Source organism: Ornithorhynchus anatinus, chromosome 10 (assembly GCF_004115215.2).
Source record: "Ornithorhynchus anatinus isolate Pmale09 chromosome 10, mOrnAna1.pri.v4, whole genome shotgun sequence".
NCBI lineage: Eukaryota > Metazoa > Chordata > Mammalia > Monotremata > Ornithorhynchidae > Ornithorhynchus > Ornithorhynchus anatinus.
The window spans coordinates 54992226-55018897 of record NC_041737.1 but is presented as its reverse complement, the minus strand read 5'-3'; the positions used below and the strand labels follow the sequence as shown (position 1 = coordinate 55018897).

At 60.5% G+C, this 26672-nt stretch overlaps 2 protein-coding genes across 2 annotated transcripts; one reads left to right on the top strand and one right to left on the bottom strand.

Annotated features, from left to right (window-relative positions):
• Positions 1-38: 38 nt before the first annotated feature.
• MCRS1 (microspherule protein 1) lies at positions 39-7985 on the top strand. The gene is made up of 14 exons (XM_029073666.2): positions 39-172; positions 2894-3032; positions 3263-3401; positions 4035-4193; positions 4581-4690; positions 4971-5079; positions 5229-5367; positions 5478-5553; positions 6493-6521; positions 6648-6740; positions 6899-6981; positions 7078-7165; positions 7385-7512; positions 7681-7985. The coding sequence occupies exons 2-14, from the start codon at positions 2923-2925 to the stop codon at positions 7765-7767; spliced, it is 1350 nt and encodes a 449-aa protein (XP_028929499.1). The 5' UTR covers positions 39-172; positions 2894-2922; the 3' UTR covers positions 7768-7985.
• KCNH3 (potassium voltage-gated channel subfamily H member 3) lies at positions 7979-22831 on the bottom strand. Its single transcript, XM_029073665.1, has 15 exons — positions 22719-22831; positions 19165-19398; positions 18597-18731; positions 18256-18389; positions 17749-17992; positions 17077-17234; positions 15586-15793; positions 14755-15045; positions 14019-14218; positions 13028-13277; positions 11573-11793; positions 10613-10956; positions 10401-10504; positions 8952-9031; positions 7979-8843 (listed from the first exon to the last, which is right to left on the bottom strand). The coding sequence occupies exons 1-15, from the start codon at positions 22792-22794 to the stop codon at positions 8274-8276; spliced, it is 3249 nt and encodes a 1082-aa protein (XP_028929498.1). The 5' UTR covers positions 22795-22831; the 3' UTR covers positions 7979-8273.
• Positions 22832-26672: the final 3841 nt, after the last annotated feature.

Here is a 26672-nt window from a genome sequence, read left to right as displayed (position 1 = left end):
GCCCTCACCAATATGGCCGCCCGCTAAACAACGCCCCTCCAGGCCGTCGAGGCTTCCGAAGTTGAACCGGAAGAGATCGCTTCTCCCTAACCCGGAAGTTGTTGCGCCTCGCCAAAGCCTGCCCAGGGCCTCCGCCGCCAAGGAAATCCTGGAGCCAGTCACCCCGGGAATGGTGAGAAGTCGAGGAGGCGGCTCATCCCTGAGGGCTGGACGGCAGCGGGTGGGTCACTCCTGGTCGGTGGGCGGCGGGGATCCCCCATTCCGCTGCGCCCCCATTATCTGCGCGTGCGCCGCCCCCGGCTTCAGCACCGGCCTTGGCTCGTGCTAGTGCGCTTGCGCATACGATCGGCCGGCGCTGGGATGGGGCTTTAATAGTATCTATTGAGCGCTTACTATGTGCACAGCACTGTACTAAGCGCTTGGAATGGACAGTTCAAGCAATACAATTCAAGCAATAATGATGGCATTTGTTAAGCGCTTACAATGTGCAAAGCACCGTTCTCAGCGCTGGGGGGATCAGGTGGTTCCACGTGGGGCTCACAGTCTTCATCCCCGTTTTACAGATGAGGTCACTGAGGCTCAGTGAAGTGGCGTGCCCAGAGTCACACAGCTGACAAGTGGTGGAGCCGGGATTAGAACCCATGACCTCTGACTCCCAGCAGTACAGTTCCTGGGGTGGGATTGGCGCCTGGCCCACAGAAAGAGCAAAAGTGTCCGAGGGACCCCTCTCTCTCTGCAAAGTCCCCTGCAAAAACCCAGATCCGGGGGGCACCGCTTCATCCCCCACCGTGAACTGAATGCCGCAAAAAGGCTGCTGCTCAGGCCCTTGGTTAGGAGGGGGAAGAGATGGAGAAAGGGAGTGGGCGGGTCTTGGGGGGGGGGCTGCAGGTGTAAAGGGAGGATGATGGGGGTGACAATCCGTCAGTCAATCAATCAGTAATAAATGCTGGTATTTGTTAAGCGCTTACTATGTTCCGAGCACCGTTCTAAGCTCTGAGGTAGATACAGGATAATCACGTTGTCCCACATGAAGCTCACAGTCTTAATCCCCATTTTACAGATGGGGTAACTGAGGCACCGAGAAGTCAAGTGATTTGCCCAAAGTCACACAGCTGACAGGTGGCAGCGCCGGGATTAGAACCTCTGACTCCTAAACCAGTGCCCTTTCCACTGAGCCACGCTGCTTCTCTACCTACTGAGCATCCACAATGTGCAGAACACTGTGCAGGACACTTTGAGAAGCAGCGTGGCTCAGTGGAAAGAGCACGGGCTTTGGAGTCAGGGCTCATGAGTTCGAATCCCAGCTCTGCCACTTGTCGGCTGTGTGACTGTGGGCAAGTCACTTAACTTCTCCGTGCCTCAGTTCCCTCATCTGTAAAATGGGGATTAAGACTGTGAGCCCCACGTGGGACAACCTGATTCCCCTATGTCTACCCCAGCGCTTAGAACAGTGCTCGGCACATAGTAAGCGCTTAACAAATACCAACATTATTATTATTACTTTAGGGGAGCAGCGTGGTTTGGGAATCAGAAGGACCTGGGTTCTGATTCCGAATGTCACTTGCCTGCTGTGTGACTTCACTTCTCTAGGCCTCAGTTTCCTCATCTGAAAAATGGAGATGAAGACTGTGAGTCCCCAAGTTGGACATGGGCCATGTCCAACCTGATTCCCTTGTTGTACCCTAGTGCCTAGAACAAGGCCTAGCACATAGTAAGCGCTTACCAAACACCATAAAAAACAACAACACTGTTCTAAGAGTACAGTAGAGTAGGTGGGCATGGTCCCTACCCTCAAGGAGCTTGCTATCTTGTGGGAGAGGAGGTGCTGAAATAAATTACAGACAGGAGGAATCAATCTCTACAAAAGTGCCATTCATTTAATCGTATTTATTGAGTACTTACATGTGCAGAGCACTGTACTAAGCGCTTGGGAGAGTACAATACAAAAATGCATCCACATTCCCTGCCCACAGCAAACTTGCAGTGTAGAGGGGGAGGCAGACATTAATAGACATAAATAAATTGCAGAGAAGTACTTGAGTGCTGTGGGACTGGGAGGGGGGATGAATAAATGGAGCAAGTCAGGGTGATGCAGAAGAGAGAGGGAGAAGAGGAATGGAGGACTTAGTCAGGGAATGCCTCTGGGAGGAGGTGGGCCTTCAATAAGGCTTCGAAGCGGGGAGAGAGTCATTGCCTCAGGAAACCCTAGGAAACACTTCCAGTCCACACTTGATGGGTTCCAGCTTTGTCAGGCAAGGTTTAGTATGGGGTGAGGTGGGGTAGGGTAGCCGAATGGAAAAAGCACAGAATTAGGAGTCAGGAGGCTTGGGTGCTAGTCCTGGCTGTGCTCTGTGACCTTAGGCAAGACATTTAATCTTGCTGTGCCTCAGCTTCCTCCCTGATAAAATACCTGTTCTCCCTCCTTCGGGCTACAGACGTTATATGGGACAGGGACTGTGTCCAAGTGGATTATCCTGTATCTCCCAGGTGCTATGTATAGTGTAAAACAAGCAGTGTAGGTATAAGGTAATCAGGTAAGACACGGTCTCTGTCCTATGTGGGGCTCACAGTCTTATTCCCCATTTTACAGATGAGGAAACTGAGGCCCAAAGCAGTAAAGTGACTTGCCCAAGGTCACAAAGCAAACATATGGCAGGCGTGGATTAGAACCCAAGTCCTCTGACTCCCAGGCCCAGGCTCATTCCACAAGGCCATGCTGCTTCTCTCACGCTGGCTGCCGACCGCAGACCTGTAGGTGATCAGGAGAACTCCAGGGGGTGGGGAGGCCCCAACCCGCCGAGCCCCCAAACCCAGTAGGCCTGGGGGGTGAGGGCAGCCCTTCTGCCTGGGGGCCCCCACCCCAGGTGTGAAGCTGGGTCTCTCTCCTCCCCAGACCCCCAGGGGCTCCTGGACTCGTCGCTGATGGCGTCGGGCACTGCCAGCCGCTCAGAGGATGAAGAGTCTCTGGCCGGACAGAAGCGGAGTTCTTCCCAGGCCCTGGGCACCATCCCAAAGCGGAGAAGCTCCTCCAGGTAGTGGGGCGGGGGGCTGTACGTGAAGTGCGGGTGGGGGCGGATAGGGCCGATCTCAGAGCATGAATCCCCCAAAACCACTCCCCTGTCTATGCTTGGTGCCTCAAGGTCCAGAGCCCCTCAGACTCGCTGCCTGTCCCTGGATCCTTAGGCCAGACAGGGGTCCATAGCCCCCGGGGCCCCCCGGGGTGGTGGGAGGGGAGAAGGTGAGCAGGTCGGACTCCCTGCAGGTTTATCAAGAGGAAGAAGTTTGACGATGAACTGGTGGAGAGCAGCCTGGCCAAATCGTCCACCCGGGCCAAGGGGGCCACCAGCCTGGAGCCAGGACGCTGTTCGGGCAGCGAGCCCTCGTCCAGTGAGAAGAAGAAGGTGAGGGGGTGACGGGGGAAGGGGCGTGGACTGGAACAGGCTGAAACCTCGCTCCCCCAGTGACCACAGGGCCCGTAGTAGCTTAGCACAGCCTAGGTAGCCTACTTACCCCTTCTGGAAGACTTTGGGGGCTTAAAGTCCAGAATGGCACAGCCCACCAGTTACTCAGGCCAGGGAGGTAAAAAAATAATCTCCAGGTGGCAGCAACGTGGCTCCGGCCAGCTTTCCAGGAGCAGTCCAGGAGGAGGAGGAGGAAAAGAAACGATTTCAGATCCCTTCCCCATTTCCAAGGTAGGGAAATTTGTGAGGGCAGGGAAGAAGGGAACAGAAGCCTAGTGAGGGGAGCAAGAGAGAGGAGGAGGGGGACAGGAGCTTTGCAAACACTATGTGCTCAATAAATGCGACTGGATTGAATGAAGGGGCCTGGTGGAAAGAGGAGGAAGGGGTCAGGAGCCGAGGAGGGGGACAGGGGCCTGGTATGGGGAGGGGGGAGGGGAGGGGTTTGGGCCCAGGGAGGGCTCAGGTCAGGCCTAGCCATCCCACAGCAGAGCAGACAGTGCCAGGCCCCCTGCCAGCTCTGCCTTCCTCTATCCCTCCCTTCGGCCCCGGGCTCACTCCGCCAACGGCCCCCAGGTGTCCAAGACGCTGAGCGCGGCTGTGCCCCCCAGCCCGGCCCCCACCCCTGGCCTCGCCAAGCGCATGAAGAAGAGCAAACAGCCCCTGCAGGCCACCAAGGACTTGGGCCGCTGGAAGCCGGGAGACGACCTCCTGCTCGTCAATGCCGTGCTGCAGGTGCCCCACCACCACCACCACCCCCAACCTGGAGGCGGTCTGCTGGAGCCGGGGAAATCGGGCGGGCAGAGAGGCAGCCACAAAGCCCAATAGGGGCAGAGGACTGGACAGTCATCGAGGAGCAATGGCAGCCCGTGGTCTGCTGAGAGAGGGAGGGGGTGGGGAAGAAAGAGAGAGAGAGAGACACACACTATAGGTGCCAGTATGTGGAGTCAGTCTGAGAAGGCTCCTTGGCAGAGAGGAAGTCTGAAGGAATTCAGGGGAAGGGTAGGGGCCCAAGCCCAGAGGTTTAGGGGGAGTTTCTAGCCAGAGCGGGGAGGGTGGGGGTGGATAGGGTGGCAGGAAGGACCCTGAAGCCCAAGGCTCCCGCTTCCTGTAACCCCCCAGACCAACGACCTGACGTCCGTGCACCTGGGCGTGAAGTTCAGCTGCCGCTTCACTCTGCGGGAGGTGCAGGAGCGCTGGTATGCGCTGCTCTATGACCCGGTCATCTCCAAGTGAGTGTGTGTGGAAGCCCCCTCGGGGGGGAGGGGGTGTCTTGGGGTGGAGTCACGGGGTGGGGGTGGGAGGCCCATGGTCCAGAGCTCGGAGTGAAGGAACCGAGGACCCTGGCTCTCCCCCACTAACCCCCTCAACCTGCCCTTTGGGGGCCTCAAGCTGGGGTGTGAACGTCATGGGGATCCCTACCCCCAAAGGGAATCTTAGAGGCAGAAGGGGAGGGTAGCGGGCCCCTTGTCCCACTGCCCTCTCCGATACCCGTCCTGTATCCTCGGTCAGGCTGGCGTGCCAGGCCATGAGGCAGCTGCACCCCGAGGCCATTGCTGCCATCCAGAGCAAGGCCCTGTTCAGTAAGGCCGAGGAGCAGCTCCTTAGCAAAGTGGGATCGGTAAGCTCAGGGAGGAAGGGGACCCCCGCCACCCGGTCCCCCTCCCTCGGGTACTGTGTCCCCATCTGGGACGGGTGGGTAGGGATCCGGTGGGGGTCCCCAGGCTCCGATTGGGGCGGAACCCCCAAGTGTCCCTTCCCCACCCCCAGACCAGCCAGCCCTCGCTGGAGACCTTCCAGGACCTGCTACGCCACCACCCCGATGCCTTCTACCTGTCACGCACACCCAAGGCACTGCAGGCCCACTGGCAGATCATGAAGCAGTATTACCTCCTGGAAGACCAGACTGGTACCCACGCAGGCTGGGGGGTGGGGAGGGGCAGGACCCCAGGCGGGTGGGCGGCTTCGGGCGCTCACCGCTCCAACCTCATGTCACCCCCTCCCTCGCCCCTCGTTCAGTGCAGCCATTGCCGAAGGGAGACCAGGTGCTCAACTTCTCAGACGCGGAGGACCTGATTGATGACAGCAAACTCAAGTGAGTGGGGAGAGGGCTCTTCTCCCCCACCAACCCACCGGCCCCTCCCCAGGAGGAAGGAGGCTACAGAGACCTCCCTGGTCCTTGAGGAGTTAGGAGCCCCTCTCGGAACCCTTACCTGGCTGCCCAAAATTGACCATTTCTTGTCTGGGTTGGGGGTTCAATTTCTCCTCCTCTTTGTTGGGGGTGATCCTGAGCTCCTTTTATATATGTATATAGATATAGATATATAGTATTAAGTGCTTACCACGTGTCAGGCACTGTACTAAGCACTGCGGTAGATACAAGTTATGTTGGATACAGTCCCTGTCCCACATGGGGCTCACAGTCTTAATCCCCATTTTCCAGATGAGCAAACAGAGGCATAGAGAGAAGTGAAGTCACTTGCCCAAGGTCACAGCAGACAAGTGGTGGAGGCAGAATTAGAACCCACGTCCTTCTGACCCCCAGGCCTGGGTTCTTTCCACTAGGCCACACTATTGCTCTAATGAGCAGCCCTCCTGATGAATCCACTTCCTATGTGAGAATCAAACACACACACACTCTTTCTTTTTGCCCCCCCCCCCCCCACAGCTCTAACCCTGGCTGTGCCTTCCTTATGCCCTCACCCACCCTCCCTCCTCTTCCCACCAAAAGGAATAGCCACAGCGCTGTCCAGGTAACAGTTAACACCCACTGCTTCCTTCGGGAGCCTCCAGTGATGGGGACAAACTGACCCCTCCCCCTGAAATACGATTGAATGAATGAATCCTCCCACCTTTCCTCCAAACCTCCTTGAGCTCTTCAGAAGGTGGAAGTGGGGACGTCTGGAGGACGGCACCGACTTCTTCTAGCAGGGGGAGCTGTCACTGGGAGCTGTGGGTGGGAGGGGGTTCTGGAGTCCAGAGATTGGGCCAGACGCCTCCGCCACATCTGTCTCCATCTCTCCCTTCTGCTCAGGGACGTGAGGGACGAGGTGCTGGAGCATGGTGAGTATCCCTCTGGAGGCCCGGTGGGAGGAATGAGGTGGGGTGAGGGGGACTGCCCACCCCCTCCTAGGTGCCTCCGGTCCCTGACGCCCTTCCCCTCCCTTGTCCCGCCCCGTCCCATCCCAGAGCTGACGGTGGCCGACCGGCGCCAGAAGCGGGAGATCCGGCAGCTGGAGCAGGAGCTGCACAAGTGGCAGGTGCTGGTGGACAGCATCACAGGTGAGACCACTACCCCCCGAACCACCCCGCTCCAGACCCCAAGAGCCAGGACATAGGAAGGTTTCTCCTCGCTCTTGGGAGCCCGGACCCCTGAAGATCCTGGCAGGAGGGCGGTGGGAGCCTACCCCATCCCCACTGCCGCCACCGGCTTTTCCCAGGGATGAGCTCCCCTGACTTCGACAACCAGACGCTGGCCGTTCTACGTGGGCGCATGGTGCGTTACCTGATGCGATCCCGAGAGGTGAGGCCCGGGACCCCCTCCTCCACCCGATCTCACACCTCCCTTCTCACCTCACCCTGACTTGGCCCCCCTACTCACTGTACCCCGTGCCCACAGATCACCCTTGGCCGAGCCACCAAGGACAACCAGATCGACGTGGACCTGTCCCTCGAGGGTCCGGCCTGGAAGATCTCCCGCAAGCAGGGTACCTCTCCCCTTGCCGCCCCCAGCTCCCCTCAGGAGCGAGTCAGAGGCGGGGAGACTCTGGGGTCAGGAGAGACTCCGCCTAGAAGCGGAGGGGTGGGGCGGGCGGTCATTCCGGGGCCCTCCCAGGCCTGGGTTGGGGGGCGGTGATTGGATCCCTCCCGTGGGCAGCCCTCACTCACCTCCTTGGTATGTGGTGGCTCCCCTGCCTCCTCCCCAGGCGTCATTAAGCTGAAGAACAACGGGGATTTCTTCATCGCCAATGAGGGCCGCCGCCCCGTGTACATCGACGGGCGGCCCGTGCTCTGCGGCTCCAAGTGGAGGCTCAGCAACAACTCCGTGGTGGAGGTAGGCTGGGACCGGGGCTGCCGGGGAGCCGCCTGTTGAGCCTCGCGACCCTGGGGACACCTCAGCGTTGCCCTCCTGAGACCCCACAGCCCCGAGGAGCCGACGACCCCCACCCCGAGGCCTCAGGAAGGTTGGCTCACAGTTCTCCCTTCTCCCCCATGTCCCCAGATTGCCAGCCTGCGCTTCGTTTTCCTCATCAACCAGGACCTCATCGCCCTCATCCGCGCCGAAGCCGCCAAAATCACCCCGCAGTGACAGAGCCCCGGGGAGGGTTGAGGGTGGCCGGGGCCCCGAGGCTGGGCCGGATCTGTGCTCTGCAGTTGGAGGTAGACGGGGACCAAGACTGACCCAGCACCTCGGGACCCTCTCCTCAGCCCGGGCTGCAGCGCGGCCAGCACCCCCTCAAACCCGGCCCTGGATCTCATCCCCCTCCCCGTCTTCTTGTAAATACAAACAAGGCACTCAGTTCCAAACATGAGTATCGTTTTAATTAAAAAAAAAACAGGAGGAAAACTGGCCCAGCCTAGATGGGAAGGGGGTTGGGTGGGGGGCACCGGGCTGGGGACACATGCAGGGGCCCCCAACCCTCCGCCTCAGTCCGCCACTGGGGGCTGAGAGGATGGAGCCTGGGGCAGCCTCTGGGAAAGGGGGCCCTGAGCTGTTTTTTCCCACCCCCTCCCACTGCCCCCCACCATGCCCCCTAGCATCCGGGGGGGGGGGCTCCCCTTGACTGGGCCTTCCCTGAGTGTGGGGGGAGGCACTCAGACGCCCGTGCCCTCCTCTTGGGACCACTGAACAGGGGCCGAGCCGTGGCGGCCGATGAGCACCATCTCCAGGCCGTGGGGGTCCCAGGGGAGGGCCCGGCCCTGAGGGGGCTCCCCCAGGCCGGCGGTTTCTGCGGGGGCCGCGAGAGGGTCCTCGGGGGGCAGGGGTGAGGCGGCGGCCCCCAGAGGCTCGGGGGCCAGTCCTCCAGCGGCCGGGGGAGCCGCCTCGGGCGTCGAAGTCCAGAGTGGGGCCGGCCGGGGCCAGGGGGAGCTGTGCGAGGCCGGAGGGCCCCAGGGCCAAGGGGGGAGAGGGGGCCCGGCCTGGTGGCGGGGGCAGGCCGTGCGCGGGGGGCCATAAGTGGGGGTGCTCGTGTCCACGCAGAGGGGCTGCAAGAGCCCACCCCCTCCCAGCGCCTCGGGGTCGGGGAAGCCCCCACCAGGGCCGGGTCCTTCCCCAGCAACTCCGGGTCCCAGGCCTTGGGGGGGCACCAGGAAGAGCTGCACAGCCTGGCGCAGAGCCTGGAGCCCCTCACGCATCTGCAGCACCTGCTCTGCCAGCTCCGTCACCTACCCGGCATGAGGGAGGGAGGCAGGTCAGAGGGAGTCACCCCTCCCTGTCTCCTCCTCCTCCCACCCCCCACCACACCCCCTCCCTCAGCCCCAAAGCCCCCTCACCGCCTGCCACAGTTTGTCCAGGGTGTCCGCGTTCCTGGCTTCACTGGTAGCCGTGGGGATGGTGAGCAGACCACTTTCCGCTGAGGGGGGGGGCGCGGGGGGTGGGGGGGAGCAGAAGATGGGAGTGAGCAGCAGAGACCCTTGTCAGGGACCTCTCCAGTCCGGAGAGGACAACCCTCCCTTCTCCCTCTCCCAGGCAAGGAGGGGTGGGGCACAAACGTGCTTTTGGAGGCCCCTGGGGAAAGAGACACCCCAGCCTCGCTGCCCATCCAACCTCCATCCCTTCCGCTGCAACATCAGCCCACCTGCTCCCATTTGGAATCAGTGAAGGCAAACTCTCTTCTCTCAAACGATCCTTCAACCCCTGAAGTCTGGGACTCTATCCTCTGCCCTTCCCTCCTGGCCTTGCCCATGTCTCGGTCAGTTAACAGTATTTATTGAGGGCTTACTGTGCGCAGAGCTAAGCACTTGGGATAGGACAATAACAATAGACACATTCCTGGGTGGCTCCACTGGCTTTTCTCTACAGGTTTTCTGACAGCTCCTTTCCCCCCTGTTCCCTGAGACTGGGCCAGGAGATAGGAATCCTGGCCCTCTAACTGCTTATATTGTCCTGTGCCAAATGCTTAGTACAGTCCTCTGCACGCAGTGTTCGATAAATGCAATTGATTGGGATCAAGGGAGGCTTCCGCTGCTGGGGATGTCGTACTCTCCCAAGCGTTTAGATCAGTGCTCTGCACTCATTCAATCATTGCACTGCATGCATGCACTCATTCAATCATTGCACTGCAGTGCAATCTGCACTGCATTCAATCATATTTGAGGGCTTACCATGTGCCGAGCACTGTACTACGCCCTTGGGAGAGGACATTATAACAATAAAGAGACACATCCCCCGCCCATGACAAGCTTACAGTCTAGAGGGGGGAGACGGACATCGGTACAAATAAATAAATGACGGATATGGACATAAACGCTGTGGGGCAGGGGGCTGGGGGGTAATGGTGGAGAACAAAAGGAGGAAGTCAAGGCGACTCAAAAGGGAATGGGAGAAGAGGAAAGGGCTCAAAAACTGCCATTGATGGGCTGCTGGCCACTAAACCCCTTAATAATAATAAGGTATTTTGTTAAGCGCTTACTACGTGCAAAGCATTGTTCTAAGCACTGCGGGGGGCGGGGGATGCAAGGTGGTCAGGTTGTCCCATGTGGGGCTCACAGTCTTAATCCCCATTATACAGACGAGGTAACTGAGGCCCAAAGTCACACAGATGACAGCGGCGGAGCAGACATTAGAACCCATGACCTCAGACTTTCAAGCCGGGGCTCTTTCCCCTGAGCTACGCTCCTTCTCAAGAAGTGACATCCCCCACCCTCCCACCCTCCGATCCGGCTACTCCCACCGGCCGGCTAGATTTGGCCCCGGTCCCGGCCGCCCCGGAGAAGACTCACCTGGCCCGGGGGAGGCGGTGGCGCAGTCGGGGCCCGAGGGGCCCATGTGGAAGACGAACTTGGGTTGGTCAGAGCTGCAGCCGTCCTCGATGCCGTCCACCACCCTGCCGGACGACAGCCCTAAAGAGCCCCCCGTCCCGGCTGCCCGGGCCCCGGGGTCCCCCCGGCCTCTCCGTCCCGTCCGTCCCGTCGGGTCCCGTCCCGGGCCTCACCTGGGGCTGAGGTCCTGCGGGGCGGTCCAGGCCCCCGGGGGCAGCCGCAGCCCCTCTCCCGGCGCGGCCTTGGTCCCGGCCCGGCCCGGCCTCCCGCGGGGAGCCGGGGCCCTCGGAGGGCCCGGCGGAGGGTCGGGCGGGGGGTCGGGCGGGCGTCCGGCCCGTGGGGACAGCAGCTGGGCGGCCGAGGCGCAGCCCGGGGACAGCAGGGGGCTGCCGGACTCCTCCTCCTCCTCCGTGGCCGTCCCCGGGGCCGCCGGGCCCGGCCCCGCCTCGCCGTCCGTCTCCTTCTCCTCCAGGGTGGACATCAGCGTGTTGTCGCCGCTCAGCGAGCTGGTGTCGGGCTGGGCGGGGGGCCGGGAGGCTGGAGTGACCTCCGGGACTCCCCCACTTCGACCGATCTCCCTCCCCACCTCGGGGGGCCTCCTATTCATCTCCAGCGTGGCTCAGTCAGTGGAAAGAGCCCGGGCTTGGGGATCAGAGGTCATGGGTTCGAATCCCTGCTCTGCCACTTGTCAGCTGTGTGACTGTGGGTAAGTCCCTTCACTTCTCTGGGCCTCAGTTACCTCGTCTGTAAAATGGGGATTAAGACGGTGAGCCCCACGTGGGACAACCTGATTCCCCTGTGTCTGTCTATCTCAGCGCTTAGAACAGTGCTCAGTACGTAGTAAGCGCTTAACAAATACCAACATTATTCTCTGGGCCTCAGTTTCCTCATCTGGAAAATGGGGATGAAGACTGTGAGCCTCCCGTGGGACAACCTGATGACCCTGTATCTCCCCCAGCGCTTAGAACAGTGCTCTGCACGTAGTAAGCGCTTAACAAATACCAACGTTCTTATTATTATTCCTAGGTGGGCTCCCTTTCTCCTCTCCCTGTCTTCCCCATCAGAGGACCCCCCTCTACTCCTGCCCAATCTCCGCGGGTCCCCCCCTCCCCCTTGCTCCCCCCTCGGCTCACCTCGGTGGGCCCGCCGGCGCCGGCCCCCAGGTTGTAGCTGAGCTCCCCGCGGAGGCCGCGGCTGAAGCGCGGCGCGTACTCGGGGTAGAGGTCGAGGCTGTCGTGCAGGCCGGCCAGCTGCAGCCGCTGCAGCGCGCAGTAGGTCAGCCCCTTCACGTCCGCGTTGGCCTTCACCACGCGTTCCCGCGGGGGCAGCTCGCAGCCGATCAGGTCTCCCTTCCCTGCCCAGCGAAGGACCGGTCAGCGTCTGTCCGCCCCCCCGCCCGCCCGCGCCCCCTACCGGCCGGGGCCCGTCAGCGCCCGCCCGCCTGCGCCCCCTACCGTCCGGAGCCCGTCAGCGCCCGCCCGCCTGCGCCCCCTACCGTCCGGAGCCCGTCAGCGCCCGCCCGCCTGCGCCCCCTACCGCCCAGAACCCGTCGGCGTCCGCCCACCTTCCTGCCCCACCTCCCCAACCTGCCCCCTTCCCCCCGACCGCCCAGGCCCGTAGGGGCAAATCGAGCAGCGGGGCGAGAGGCAGCGTCCGGCAAGGGCGAGAAAGAGAATCGAAAGGAACGGAGAGGCACCAGGCCCGTCTTCTCCCCTCCCCGGGTGGTCAGCATGCACCCCTTCCCCCCAACAACAGACTCAGTTGGACCAACCCCGAGCCTCCCCCATCTGGCGTCAGTCGTGCGGTGGCTCCCCAACATTCATTCACTCAATAGTATTGATTGAGCCGACTATGTGCAGAGCACTGGACTAAGCGCTTGGAATGTACAATTCGGCAACAGATAGAGACCATCCCTGCCCATCGACGGGCGTACGGTCTAATCGGGGGAGACGGACAAAAACAAGACAACTTAATCGCGATAAATAGAATCAAGGGGATGGACACCTTATTAACAAAATAAATAGGGTAATAAAAATATATATAAATGAGCACGGTGCTGAGGGGAGGGGAAGGGAGAGGGGGAGGAGCAGAGGGAAAGGGGGGAAAGGGGGCTTAGCTGAGGGGAGGTGAAGGGGGGCAGAGAGGGAGCAGAGGAAAAAAGGGAAGCTCAGTCTGGGAAGGCCTCTTGGAGGAGGTGAGCTCTCACCTCCACCCCCGAGGTCACATCTAAGGTGGCCAGCGAAGAGAATCGAAAGGAAGCGGGGACACTGGTCTCCTCTCCAGGGGGTCACCCCCGGCCAGACCGAGTTGTATTTCTCCTTGATTCTATTTATCATGATAATGTTGTCTTGTTTTTGTTTCGTTCTGTTTTGCTCTGCCATCTGTCTCCCCCGATTCGACTGTGAGCCCGTCATTGGGCAGGGATGATCTCTATCTGCTGCCGAATTGTACATTCCAAGTGCTTAGAACAGTGCTCTGCACATAGTAAGCGCTCAATAAATACTATTGAAAGAATGAATGAACTCGGACCGACCCGGGGCCTCCCCAGCCCGGCGTGACCCGCGCCGCAGCCCTCCCCGGGGTCAGACCTAGGATGGCCAGCACGGTGCCGTCCTTGAGGACCTCCATGGAGCCGGAGCAGACGAAGTAGAGGGCCTGGAGGGCGTCACCCTGGTGGATGAGGAACTCGCCGGGCGTGCAGAAGGCCGGGCGGATGGCCAACGAGAGGGCGCGCAGGCAGCCCCGACTCGCCGCCTCGAACAGCGGCAGCTGCAGCACCTCTTTGTGCAGGTGCATGGCAATGTCGGCCCGCAGCTCGTCCGGCAGGCTCTGCAGCAGCTAGGGAGCGGGACGGACAGTCGGTTGGCTTGGGATGTGCCAAGTCTCTTGTATCGTACTCTCCCAAGCGCCTCGTGCAGTGCTCCGCACGTATTAAGCGCTCAATAAATAGGTAATTTTTTTTATATTAATGCCCGTTGTCCCCCTCTGGACTGGAAGTTCGGTGTGTACTATTTATTGCTATAGTGTACTCTCCCCAGGGTTTAGTACAGTGCTTTGCACACGGTAAGCTCTCGATCAATACGAGAAGCAGCATGGCGTAGTGGATAGAGCGCGGGCCTGGGAGCTCGAAGGTCATGGGTTCTAATCCCGGCTCTGCCACTTTGCTGTGTGACCTTGGGCAAGTCACTTTACTTCTCTGTGCCTCAGTTCCCTCATCTGGAAAATTGGGATTGAGACTGTGAGCCCCACGTGGGACAGGGACTATGTCCAAACAGATTTGTTTGTATCTACCTCAGCGCTTAATCCAGTGCCTAAGCGCTTCACAAATACCCTATTATTATTAATAAACACAATTGAACGATTGAATAAAATACCACTGATTGATCGATTGACAAGAGGGGCCCGAAGGGTGGGAAGGAAAAGGGTAAGGTGTGAGTCGGGGGAGGGGGCAACAGGAAATTTTTCTCTGCACACCCCTGCCCCCGTCAGTACCCGCCAAGTCCATCCCACCCTCCGGGAACCCCGCCGGGCCAGGATGCACCGCCAGACGGGCCCGCGACCCAGGCCCCCCGGCCTGACCTCGGTGGTGTCGATGCCGTTGTTGACGGCCCACGTGGCCTGGAAGTACTCGAGCATGCGCTGTTTGAGCGGCTTGGGGATGCGGTGGATGCGGATGTAGTCGCGCAGGTCACGCGTGCGGCTGTGGTACAGGAAGCGGCGGGCGTACATGCGCTGGATGATGGCCGTCACGTTCCCGAACACCACGGCGTGCATCAGTGCTGGGGGTGGGGGGAGGCCATGGGCACGGGCCCGTGCGTGCCATCCTCCCCACTGCTGGTCTCGGCCTCCCCCTGCGTCCCGGAGGGCACCCCACTCCCCATCCCCACCGGGCCTCCCCCAGCCCACCATGTAAAATTCACCCCCCCCAACATACACACACACACACACACACACACACAGAGCTTCCAGGCCCCCATGCCTTACCCCACCCTGGCACCTGCCCCCTCCCCAATGGGGGCCGACACGCCTCCTCTATCCTGCAGCCTGTTCTGTTATTATTATTATTGTTATGGTGTTTGTTAAGCGCTTACTATGTGCCAGGCACTCTACTAAGCGCCGGGGTGGAGACAAGCAAATCGGGTTGGACGCGGTCCCTGTCCCACGCGGGGCTCACAGTCTCGATCCCCATTTTCCAGAGGTCACCGAGGCCCAGAGAAGTGGAGTGACTTGCCCAAGGTCACACAGCAGACAAGGCCCGACCTTCCCGGGGCCGGAGCGGGGCTGGGGGCGGGGCGGCGGGAGGGGGGGGTCTCACCGCCAATGAGCATGGTGCAGATGGAAAAGATCTTCTCGGTGTCGGTGTTGGCAGAAACGTTGCCGAAGCCGACGCTGGTGAGGCTGCTGAGCGCGAAGTAGAGCGAGGTGATGTAGGCACTGCGCAGGGACGGGCCCCCCAACAGCTCCAGCCCCGTCCCATTGCCCTCGGCCCTGGTGCAGTTGTCCCCGGGCCCCGGCCCCAGCCCCGAGCGGTTCCCCGAAGCCCCGCCGCTGCGCCCCACCAGATAGTAAGGGGTCTCCAGTCGCCGCGCCAGCTCCTGCAGCCAACCTGGGTCAGAGGGGGGGCGGGAGAGGCGGATGGGGGCGGGACAGCGAGCCCCCCGCCAGTCCGCCACCCAGCCGCCTACCGCCTGGGCTGCCCACCCGTTCCCCAGGCCGAGGCGGGTGTCCCGGCACATGCGGCCCCTGGGGTCTTGGCTGGGAGGGCCCTGAGCAGACCCCAGGCAGGCCCCAGCTGAGCCAGGAGTGGGCGGGACGGACGGCCTGGGTCCCCAGGGGTCGGAGGTGACAGAGGAGAGGAGCAAGGGATGGTTTACTGTCTGAGACTCCCCTCCCCCCTGCCCCTTCCTCAGGGATGGCCTCCCCATTTCTGCCCCCTCCCTCCTCTCACACCAAACCCACCCTTCCCCAGGACACCCTTTCGGAACTGCTGCCCCCAACCCTGAGATAAATCTCTCCCCTGCCTTCCTCCTCCAGCTCCAGCTGCGGCTTCCCCCGGCCCTGCCTCGACAGGCGCCTTCGCCCCGCTTCGGGCCACCGTCCCCCGGGGGCCCCCTCCCCACCGGTCCCCGGGTCTCCCCGTCCTTACCGATCTCGGGCAGCTCGGCCTGGCTGCTCTCGATCTCCCGCTGCCCGATGTAGTACCAGACGCAGGCCACCCAATGTGCCAGCAGCGCGAAGACGGCCATGAGCAGTGTCAGGACCACGGCGCTGTACTGGGAGTAGCGGTCCAGGCGGGGAAGCAGCCGCAGCAGCCGCAGCAGCCGCAGCGTCTTCAGCAGGTGTGCCCCGACATACTGGGGGGGGTGAGGGGGAGGGGGACGAAAGGCACGGACTCAGGCCAAAGACCCGGCCCCCCCGCCGGACCTTGCCGGCACCCCAGATCTCTGGGCACTCACCCAGCCCAACCACTCTCTTCCCCCTCCCTCTGCTCTGTATCTTATTTCGCTAATAATTATGGTATTCGTTAAGCGCTTACTATGTTCTAAGCGCTAGGGTACATACAAGGTAATCAGGCTGGACACGGTCCCTGCCCCGCATGGGACTCACAGGCTTAATCCCCAATTTACAGATAATAATAATAATGTTGGTATTTGTTAAGCGCTTACTACGTGCAGAGCACTGTTCGAAGCGCTGGGGGAGATACAGGGTAACCAGGTTGTTCCACGTGAGGCTCACAGTCTTCGTCCCCATTTTACAGATGAGGGAACTGAGGCACAGAGAAGTGAAGTGACTTGCCCACAGTCTCACAGCTGACAAGGGGCAGAGTCGGGATGAGGTTACTGAGGCACAGAGAAATGAAGCAACTTGCCCAAGGTCACGCAGCAGACAAGCGGCGGAACCGAGAATAGAACCCACGTCGTCTGACTCCCAAGCCCGTGCTCTTGCCACTTATAGTGATAATAGCTGTGGTATTTGTTAAGCGTTTCCTGGGTGCCAGACACTGTACTAAGCGCTGGGGCGGAGACAAGCAAATTGGGTTGGATACACATGGGGCTTACAGTCTTAATACCCATTTTAAAGTGTGTCTCCCTTCTGGGCTTGAACCTAAGGGCCGGGATTGTGTCCACTGACTATTGTGCTCTCCCAAGCGCTCAGGACAGGGCTTCACACACCAGGGCCCATCAAACCGCTTCCTATTGGGTCAGATCCTTCATCTCATCCTCGGTCTCCCCCTCACCCTGGTCTCACTGTCCTAGGGTCTTCCCAAGAAGCAAAGTGTAGTGGATGGAGCAGGGGCCTGGGAGTCAGAGGTCATGGGTCCTATTCCCCGCTCTGCCACGTGTCTGCTGCGTGACCTTGGACAAGTCATTTTACTTCTCTGACTCAGTTACCTCATCTGTAAAATGGGAATTGGGACTATGAGCCCCACGTGGAACAGGGACTGTGTCCAACCCAGTTTGCCTGTATCTATTCCAGCACTTAAAAATATCGTAATAATAATAATAGTTATTATTATTATTATTCCTGTTTCCTGATCTCAATCTAGCCCCATGGGCTGCAGTCCCTCTGACTTCCCCAAACCCCCCACCCCCTTCCAGGTCCCCCCGGGGCCCTGGTCCTCCCCGGTCCCACTGACCACGTTGACCTTGAGGGCGTGGAGCAGGTCAAAGGGCAGCGCGGCCACCAGGTCCAGCAGGAACCAGGTGGTGACATAGTGGAAGCAGATGGAGCGAGGGGCGAACACCACTTGGCCGGACTTGGAGACGAACGTCGTCCGGAAGTTCAGCACGATGTCTGCGGGATGGGAGAGAGGGAGGGAAGGTGGGAGGGTCACAGGTGGAGGGGGACAGAAGGGGTCATGGGATGGGCAGACGGGGGGGGGTGGGCGGAGGGCTTGGGTTGCTGCCGAGGGGAGAGCTGGGGCTGGAGGGGTCTCGGCCAGGGCAAGGTGTCCCAGCTGAGGGTGAAGGAAACCCCAGATTCCTGGTGCCAAGGGGAATCAGAAGGTCATAGGTTCTGATCCCGGCTCTACCACTTGTCTACTGAGCGACCTTGGGCAAGTCACTTCACTTCTCTGGGCCCCAGTTCCCTCATCTGTAAAATGGGGATCGAGACTGTGAGTTCCACACGGGACAGGGACTGTGTCCAACTCAATTTGTGGGTATCCACCCCGGCGCTTAGTACAGTGCCTATATAGTACACAGTGCATATAGTAAGCGCTTAACAAATACCAATATCATTATTATTACTATTAAGGGGAACGGGCCTTCTGGGGATGGGCTGGAAGCAGAAAGCGGGAGGGTGGTACCCAGGATGAAGAGGACCTCGACGGAGAGGTCGCAGATGCTGGGCGGCCCGCGGGAAGCGCTGGCCTCGCGGGCCGAGCTGAAGCAGACGCTGTAGGGGACTGTGACGGCCACGTAGAGGGTGGCCAGCAGGATCAGGCCGTCCCAGCCCGCGCGGAACGGGCCGTAGTGCAGCAGGATGAAGGGTGACGTCCTCAGGGCCGCTACTTTGTACTCGGGCAGAGACGGTTTCTCTCCAAACACCCCCTGCGTGGTGGGGACGGGGATCAGGACGGGCAGCCCCTGGAGTTCCGCCTCTTGCTCACTCCCACGCCCGTCCCCGTGGGCCTCAGTCATTCGTTCAGTTGTATTTATTGAGCACCTACCTGGTGCAGAGCACTTTGGGAGAGTACAACAGAACAATAAGTAGACACGTTCTCTGCCCACAGTGTGCTTACTGTCTAGAGGGAAAGCTCTATTTGGGACCCACCCATAAACACCCCCCTCCAGTCAGCCCCTGTGCCCCTCACCTTGTTCAGCTTGTTCTTGCCCTTGGGTTGCTTCTGCAGGTGCCCGGACAGGTGGTAGAGTACGGCCCGGCTGCGCCGCCGGTTGGCGTTGAACCCCTTGGCTCTGGCCCTGCCATAACGGCGGCGCCCGCCTCCTGCCAGGGCGAGGAGCCCACGATGGGGTCGGGAAATTGGGTGGGGAGGGGCGGGCTAGTGCAGAGTTGAAGCGCGATGGGGGAGGAAGAGGGGGCCGGGAAGGCCTTAGGGTCCTGGGCTGATGGGGGCAGACCGGGGGTCCTGGGCTGGGTCCGTCTCTAGTCCAGGGGCCGTGGGGGGTGGGAGTGTGGCACGCAGAGTCTCACCTCCCTCCTTCCAGTTGTCGGGACCCCCTCGGTTCTTGGTTTCACTGATATCCTTGTGGGAAACCAGGAAGAGCGCCACCTCCCCCTTCTCATTCTTGATGGGCACCACGTCCAGGAGGCACCAAAACGGGGCTCCTGGAAGAGGGAAGGAGGAGGCACAGATACGGCCTCAGTCAATAGGACACCAGAGTCCTGCCTCCCAGTCTCGTCAGGGAATTTCTTCTCTCCTCCCGGTAAGGGACTTTCCGTGCAGAGAAGAAGTGACTGGGATGTCTATCAACCTTGGGGCTGGGGGCGAGCTGGGGCAGGCTGGGGCAGGCTGGAGGTGCGGGGCTGGGGATGGACTGGGGGCTACGTCTCCCCCAGCCTCGGGCTTGGAGAGGGAAGGGGCTGACGAGGGAGTATGAGGGCCCGGATTGGGTGAGCTCCCCGAGGAGGAGACGGGGATTGTCGGCGGGGAGTCGAGCCAGGTAAACCCCTTCTCCCCACTCGGCCCAGGGGGGGTGAGGGAGGTGGAACCAGGAGGCCGCGGGGGGAACAGGTCAGGGAGGGCGCGCCGACGCCTCACCGCTCTTGCGGTAGAGGATAAGCTCGGCCTTGAATTCCTTGTGCTCGTCCAGGGCCTTGCGGATCTGCTGGCGGACCAGCTCGCTGGTGTCGGGGCCGTAGAGGAAGGAGCAGGCGCAGCTGCGCTGCATGACCTCGGCGCGGGAGAAGCCCGTGAGGTCACAGAAGCCATCGGAGCAGTAGACCACCGGGAAGACCCCGCGCACCTGGGCGTTCCCCAGTACGAAGTTACTGTCTGCAAGACAGGATGCAGCCCGGCTCCCACCAAGCCCTCCTTCCTCCCTTAACAATAAGAGTTACCATGTTCGTTAAGCACTTACTATGTTCATTCATTCAATTGTATTTATTGAGCGCTTACTGTGTGCAGAGCACTGGACTAAGCGCTTGGGAGAGTACAACAGTAAAGACACATTCCCTGCTCACAATGAACTCGGTCTAGTCTAGTACAGTGCCTGGCACATAGTAAGTGCTTAACAAATACCATTATTGTTATTATTATTATTATTATGAGAGGGAAGGATTGTGTGTCAAGGATTGTACTAAATCCTGGGGTAGATATGGCACTTATGTCCATATCTGTAATTTATTTCTATATTAATGTCTGTCCCCCATCCCAGGCTGTACGCTCGTTGTGGGCAGGGAATAATAATAATAATGGTATTTGTTAAGTGCTTTCTATGTTCAGGCACTTTACTAAGTACTGGGGTTGGATACAAGCAAATTGGGGTGGACACAGTCCCTGTCCCACGTGGGACTCACAGTCTCGATCCCCATTTTACAGATGATATAACTAAGGTGCAAAGAAGTGAAGTGACTTGTCGAAGGTCACACAGCTGACATGTGGAGGATCAGGATTAGAACCCATGACCTTCTGACTCCCAGGCCCATGCTTTATCCATTACTGTACTTTCCCAAGCGCTTAGTACAGTGCTCTGCACACCATAAGCACTTAATAAATACGATTGGCTGACTCACTATAGGATCATGAGATCCCACACAAGGATCACAGTCGAAGTAGGAGGGAGAATGAGTGTTGAACCCCCATTTTGCAGGTGAGGGAACTGCGGCCCAGAGAAATAAAGTGATTTGCTCAAGGTCACACAAGCTTGAGTGTGGCAGGGAGCAGATTAGGACCCAGGTCCTCTGACTCTCAGGCCCAGGCTCTTCCCACTAGGCAACGATGCTTCCCGCTCCATCCCTATCAACCTATCTCCCCTTCCGAAACCCCACCTTCTCCAGGGGGCTTTCCCTGACTAATCTCTCATCTTCCTCCCACCTATCTCATGGCTAGCCCTGGCGCCTAGTACAGCGCCTGACACATAGGAAATGCTTAACAAATACCACAGTTCTTATCACTCCTCCCCCGCATCTCCTCATCTTCCACTTCAGCATTTTGGCACCTGAGCACAGGGGGACTAATTTCCTTCATGTAACAGATCGTTCTATTCTAGTACCACTAATACTAACGATAATAATAACTGCGGTTGTTAAGCTTTCAGTATGTGCTAAGCACTGCACGAAGCTCGGGAGGAGATACAAGATCATTAGTCCTGGTCCTACATAGGGCTCGGAGACTAAAGGGGAGGGAGAACTGATAATGAATCCCCATTTTATGGATGAGGAAATTGAAGCCTCCATACGGTAAATGAGTTGCCCAAGGTCACACACCCTGCAAATGGCAGAGGCAGGTTCCCCTGATTCACAGGCCAGGGCACCCTCCACTAGGACATGCAGTTTCTCTCTTTTTTTGCCCCAAATTCCTCTCCCGTGCTCTCTTAATACCACCCCCGCTTATCATGGGGTGGGGGGTGGAGGGGAAGCAACTCATAGGCACCCAGTTCTGTCTTACCCCGCTCTGCCAGCTGATTTCCACGGTCCAGCACCCTCTGCTCTCCAGTCTCCCCTCCCCCTGCCTTCTTTCCCAGCCTCAGTTTCCCCCTTCCCACCTCTGGGAAAGGGCTGTGTCCCCCCAACTCCAGGAAATGCTGGGAGGGAGGGAAGGAGGACTTAGGGGGCGAGCAAGCGGAAAGAGGAGGGTGGAGAGGCAGTCTCTCCTCCCCCCGCCTTATTTCCCAGCCTCAGTTTCCCCCTTCCCACTCGTGGTAAAGGGCTGGGTCCCTCCCAACTCCAGGGAATGCTGGGAGGGAGGGAAGGAGGATTTAGGGGACGAGCAAGCGGAAAGAGTCTATTTATTGCCATTGTTCTCGTCTGTCCGTCTCCCCCGATTAGACCGTAAACCCGTCAAAGGGCAGGGACTGTATCTGTTACCTATTTGTCCATTCCAAGCGCTTAGTACAGTGCTCTGCACATAGTAAGCGCTCAATAAATACTATCGAATGAATGAATGGATGAAAGAGGAGGGTGGACAGGCCTCTGGTTTGCACGCTGACAAAATTCCCTGGGGCTTGGAAAATCAGTGTGTGTGTCTGTCTGTCTGTCCGTCTCCAGGTTGTGGCAGGATCCACAAAGGTCTGTCCGTGTCTGTGCGTCCTCCTCTAAGTCGCACGTGTGTGCGTTTGTTCTCGTGCGGTTGTGCATCATCGCGCGTGGGGGGGTGTATGGGTGAGGTGTCTCTTGCCTCTGCCTGGAGCTGGGAGCGGGGGGCCGGGGTGGGGGCGGCGTGGATCCGGCGCCGGGCGGGTGCGGGCGGCCTGGCGCACGCGGGACTCCGGGGAGCCACCTGGCGCGTCCCCCGCCTCTCCGCCTCGCCCCCGGCTTCGACTATTTCAGTCCCGCGTCTCCCGCATCCCCGCACACGGCGAGGCTGCGGGTTCTCCCTTGCCCCGGCCTCGGCCCCCGTCACCCGCGCGGCGGCCCGCCAGGGGGCGCTGCCGCCCCCTGCCCCGCCGCGCGGGGAGCGGGCGCCCCCTGCCGGACGCCCACCCGAAGGGCCGCGGCCCCCGGGACTTGGCCGACGGGGAGGGAAGCGGGGGCGGGGGGCGGGGGGCGGCGGGGCTCGTCCGGCCCCGTGGGGGAGGCACGGCAAGGCACCGTGCGGGGCGGGGGGAGGTGAGTCAGCCGGCTGCGCCGTGCCGAACATACGGAGAGGCAGATGGTGAGAGCTGCGCGGGGAGCGCGAGCTCCGGCTCACGTTATCGCCCCTCCCCCAAGTCCCGGGACGGAGAAACTGAGGCACAGAGCAGGGAGGGAGGGCCCCCGGTCTCCCGGCCCTTGACCCGGAGCTGGGGGCGGGGGGGACGCGGGGAGCAAAGGAGGAAACTGAGGTCCGGAGAGAAGAGGAGTCCAAGAGTCCAGTCTTCCCAGCCCCTGTGACCACAAGCTCTCCCAAACCCCGACTGGACGGTTATCTGGAGGGAATGGAGGGGGGCGCACGCCCACGTGCCAACTTGGTCCCACCCACGCTTCCGCGGGGGCCGTTCTCCTCCTCCAAGCCCCAGCCCCAGCCGGCCCTCCGCCCTCCTCTGCCCCCTTGCCCGGAGGTCACGAGTCCCCGTCGGGGGGCGAGTGACAGGTCCTGGCTCAAGGGCGGGGTGGGCCGGCCGGGCCGGGGGCTTCTCGGGGAGGGTCCCCCCCCGTCGGGGTCCCCGTACTCACGCGTCCCGTCGAAGCGGGTGGCGATGGTGTCCAGGAAGGTGTTCTGCGGTGCCAGGAGCCCCCTCATCGCCGGCATCTTAGGCGGCCGCTGCCGCCCGCCCCATCCCTCTGGGGGCGCGGGGCGGCGGGGGGAGGGGAGGGGTCTCAGCTCGGAGGGGCGGGGGCGGGCCGCCGCCTCCGCGCAGCCCTCCTCCTGGGGGCCGGCGCTGCCCCCGCCCCGCTAGCGCGGCCGTCGGGGGGCGGCAGCCGGCCCCGGGGCCCCGCAGCGACTTGCCCGGCCGGCAGGGGGCGCCCGCGCCGTGGGGGTCCGGAGCATGGCGCCCTCCCGCCCCCGCCCCGGGGGGGTCTGGGGTCTGGGGTCGGGGCCGCCCGCCGGCTGCAGCTCCGGCTCCGCTCCCGCCTCCGTCTGTCGGGGAGATGCGGTTCCCTCCTTCCCCGCACCCCCCCCCCCCAACACAACCCTCCCCCTCCGCCCCGCCGCCTGCACCGGGGTAACCATGGTGACGGGGCACACCCAGCCAGGGCCGCCTCCTTAAAGAGACAGGCCGCCCGTGGCGGGACCGCCTGATGAGCTGGGGGGGTGGGGGGGCCGGAGAGAGAGGGAGTTGGGGTGCGGGGTCGCCTGTCGATGGAGATGCGAGGAGCTAGGAGCTCCTCGGTGGCGTAATCCCCTCGCTCCGGGTCCCCAACTGATTCCGGCCCCCTTTCCCCGGGATGCGAGACCCTTCTCCCCTGCAGCTGTACCCCGACTTCTCAAAGAGGAGCCTGGAGAGGGAGGGGAGGGCGCCGTGGTCTCTAGGAACGGCCCCTCCAAGGCAAAGACCCCCTCGTAGACCCCCCCCCCCAATTCCTCCTCTCCCCCACCTCCAGCGGAGACGAATCAGGGGTGATGGGGAATAAGGGTCGGGAAAGGGGGCGCGGGGGGCAGGGGCTCGAAGAAGGGACTTCTGTGAAACCTCGACGTGGGCAGGGAACGTGTCCACCGACTCTGTTATACTGTACTCTCCCAAGCGCTTAGAATAGCGCTTTGCACATGGTAAGCGCTCAATAAATACGATTAAATGAATGTTTTGCACACGGTAAGTGCTCAATAAAAACAACTGATTGATTGATTGAAAGCCAGAGGAAGGACGGGTGACCGGGAGTAAAGACACAAGTCTTCCCGGGCTCCAACCTGTGGAGGCCCAGGCTCGGAGGTAGGATTCTTGAGTCCTCGTGCTGGACTTCAGCCCCTCCCCTTTTTATGCCTCAGTTTCCCTTTCCTCCTCCACAGGAAAACAGTGTCGGAGAGGAGAAGGATGAAGAGCCATTCCTGGTTTCGAGTTTCTGATCCTGAAATCCAAAGCGGGAGAGACGGCCGGCTGGAATCTCCCTCCCTTTCCCGCTATTTTCCCCTTTTCAGGTTCCATCTGGAGGTGGGGAATTTCTTTCCCGCTCAGCCATCTTTGATCCACCTCCTCTGAGGCCAGAACCGGAGGGGCTGGGGGCGAGACTGCAGCGGGAGGGAGGGAGGTTAGACAGCGGGAAGATTCCGGATGGTCGGGGTTCGGGAAGCTCGGGAACTGGGGCGGCTTGAGGACAATCTCCTTAGAGATCTCCCAGCGGACTTGTCTTCCGACGAGAGCCAGGGAGGGCGGGCTCGGAGACAGGGGGATGGACGGGATGACCTCCGGAGAGTAGTGGGTGAGGAGGAGAACGGAAGACAGGACCTGACCTCCCGCTCCCACCGCCTTTCATTCCTCTCCCCCGTGCCCAGCCCCGCAGCTGCCAGCCTTCATTCCCGCCTCTCCGCCCCCGGTTCGTTTCGAGCTCCTCATCCGCCTGCACCGAGCCCGCCTGCCACGCACCTCCCCAACCTCCCCCTTCCACCGCTTCGGAGCCTGGGGGTCGGGGGTCCACTGGGCCGGACCCCCAGCCCGGTGGGAGGCACCTGTCCTTCAATAGAGGAGGAGCGGACCGGGGGCGGGGAGGATGGGGGTCGCGGAGTCTGGGGTGCCGAGGAGAATAATCATCATCATTATGGTGTTTGTCCAGCGCTTATTCTGTGCTAAGCGCTGAGGTGGATGGAAGGTGATCAGGTTGTCCCAAACGGGGCTCACAGTCTTAGTTACCTCATTTGTAAGATGGGGATTGAGGCACCGAGAAGTTAAGTGCCTTACCCCAAGTCACACAGCTGACAAGTGGAGGAACCGGGATTAGAAGGCTCTTGCAGCTGCTGTTAGAGGGCGGAGAAAGTGGGGCCCGGCCGCGGGGGTGGGGGGCGGCCCGGCCGCGTTGGGATCCTTCTCAGCAAAAGTCGCCCCCTCCCCCGGATTGAGAGCAGGACGCACTAGTCGGACCCGGGTGTCGTGGCTGGTGGGATAACAACGACAATAATAATGCTATTTGTTAAACGCTTACTATGCACCAGGAACTGTACTAACTGCTGGGGTAGATACAAGGTAATCAAGTCGTCCCACGTGGGGCTCACAGTCTTAATCTCCATTTTACAGATGAGGGGAACTGAGGCACCGAGAAGTTGAGTGGCTTGCCCAAGGTCAAACGGCAGGCAAGTGGCGGAGGCGGGATTAGAACCCACGTCCTCTGATTTCCACGCCCGTGCTCTTGCCACTAACCCACGCTGCGTCTCTTAATCCGACCCCCGTCGGGCGCCCACGCTCCCCGGGGGCCCCCCGCTGCCACTCCCCGGCCCGGTCGGGGGTGGGGGACCACGCCAGGCGGCCGGAAAGACAGCGCTGCGTGGGGAAGGGAATGTAAGAGGGGTCTGAGAAAGGATGGAGGGTGGGGGTGTGTGTGTGAGAGAGAGGGAGAGAACACACACGCGTACCCAGGACCTCCCGTGAACCAGACCTTCCAAGTGGGCAGAGTTGGTTGCAGCCTAATCAGGGGGCGTTGTGGGGGTTCGGGGGGTAAGGAGGGGGGCAGACTCACCTCCAGCATGAGGAACCAGGGTGGGAGGAAGGGGGGGGGTGGATGAGCTTCCATGGGGATCAGCGGGAAGAGGAGGGGGGAAGCCCCCCAGCAAGCAAAGGCAAGTCTGTCCCAGGCCCTCTCCTGCCCCGGCCTGCCCCCAGGGCCCTCTCAAGAGGGAGGGAGGGAAGCAGAGCGGGGACTCAACTGCAAGAGCAGGGTTTTAGGTTAAACACCAGAAGGGTGTCTCGAAGGGAAGAGTCACCAGAACCAGGGGCCATGGGAGATTGTGGAGGCTGTGCCCGTGGGGCACTGACCCTGGGATTGGGGAGTACTTGACTGCCTAAATGATGAAGCCGCGGAGGCAGGGGGATGATCGAGGTGGCCTTCCTAGGATGTCAACCCCCACCGCCCCCAGGGATGCTCAGCTGACTGGGTTGGGAATGGTGGGCAGGAGCAGCAGCAGTGTAGCCTAGTGGAAAGACTCGGGGCTGGGAGTCGGAGGACCTGGGTTCTCATCCTGCCTCCACCACTTGCCTGCTGTGCGATCTTGGGCAAGTCACTTTGTGTAAACAGAGGCAAGGCCTAGGAGTCAGAGGGACCTGAGTTCTAATCCCAGCTTGGCTGCGGTGTGACTTTAGGCAGATCACTTAACTTCTCTGTGCCTCAGTATCCTCACCTGTAAAATGGGGATTCAATACCCATTCTCCCACTTAAACTGTGAGCCCATGTGGGATATGGCCTGTGCCAATCTGATTATCTTGTATTTAGTATAGCACTTGGTACAAAGTAAGCACTTAACAAATACCACTATTATTAGACTAAGCTCCTTGTAAGCAGAGAACAATTCTATTAATTCTGTTGTACTTAACTCTCCCAAGTGCTTAGTACAGTGCTCTGAACACAGTAAGCACTCAATACCATCAATTAATTATTACCAGAATGCTACTGGATTTGGGAAGCAGGGCTTGGGTTGCTACTTGCCATTTCCCCCCAGGAAATACTGCCTCTTCCTGGTAATGATAACTAGCGTAGTGCTGCTTA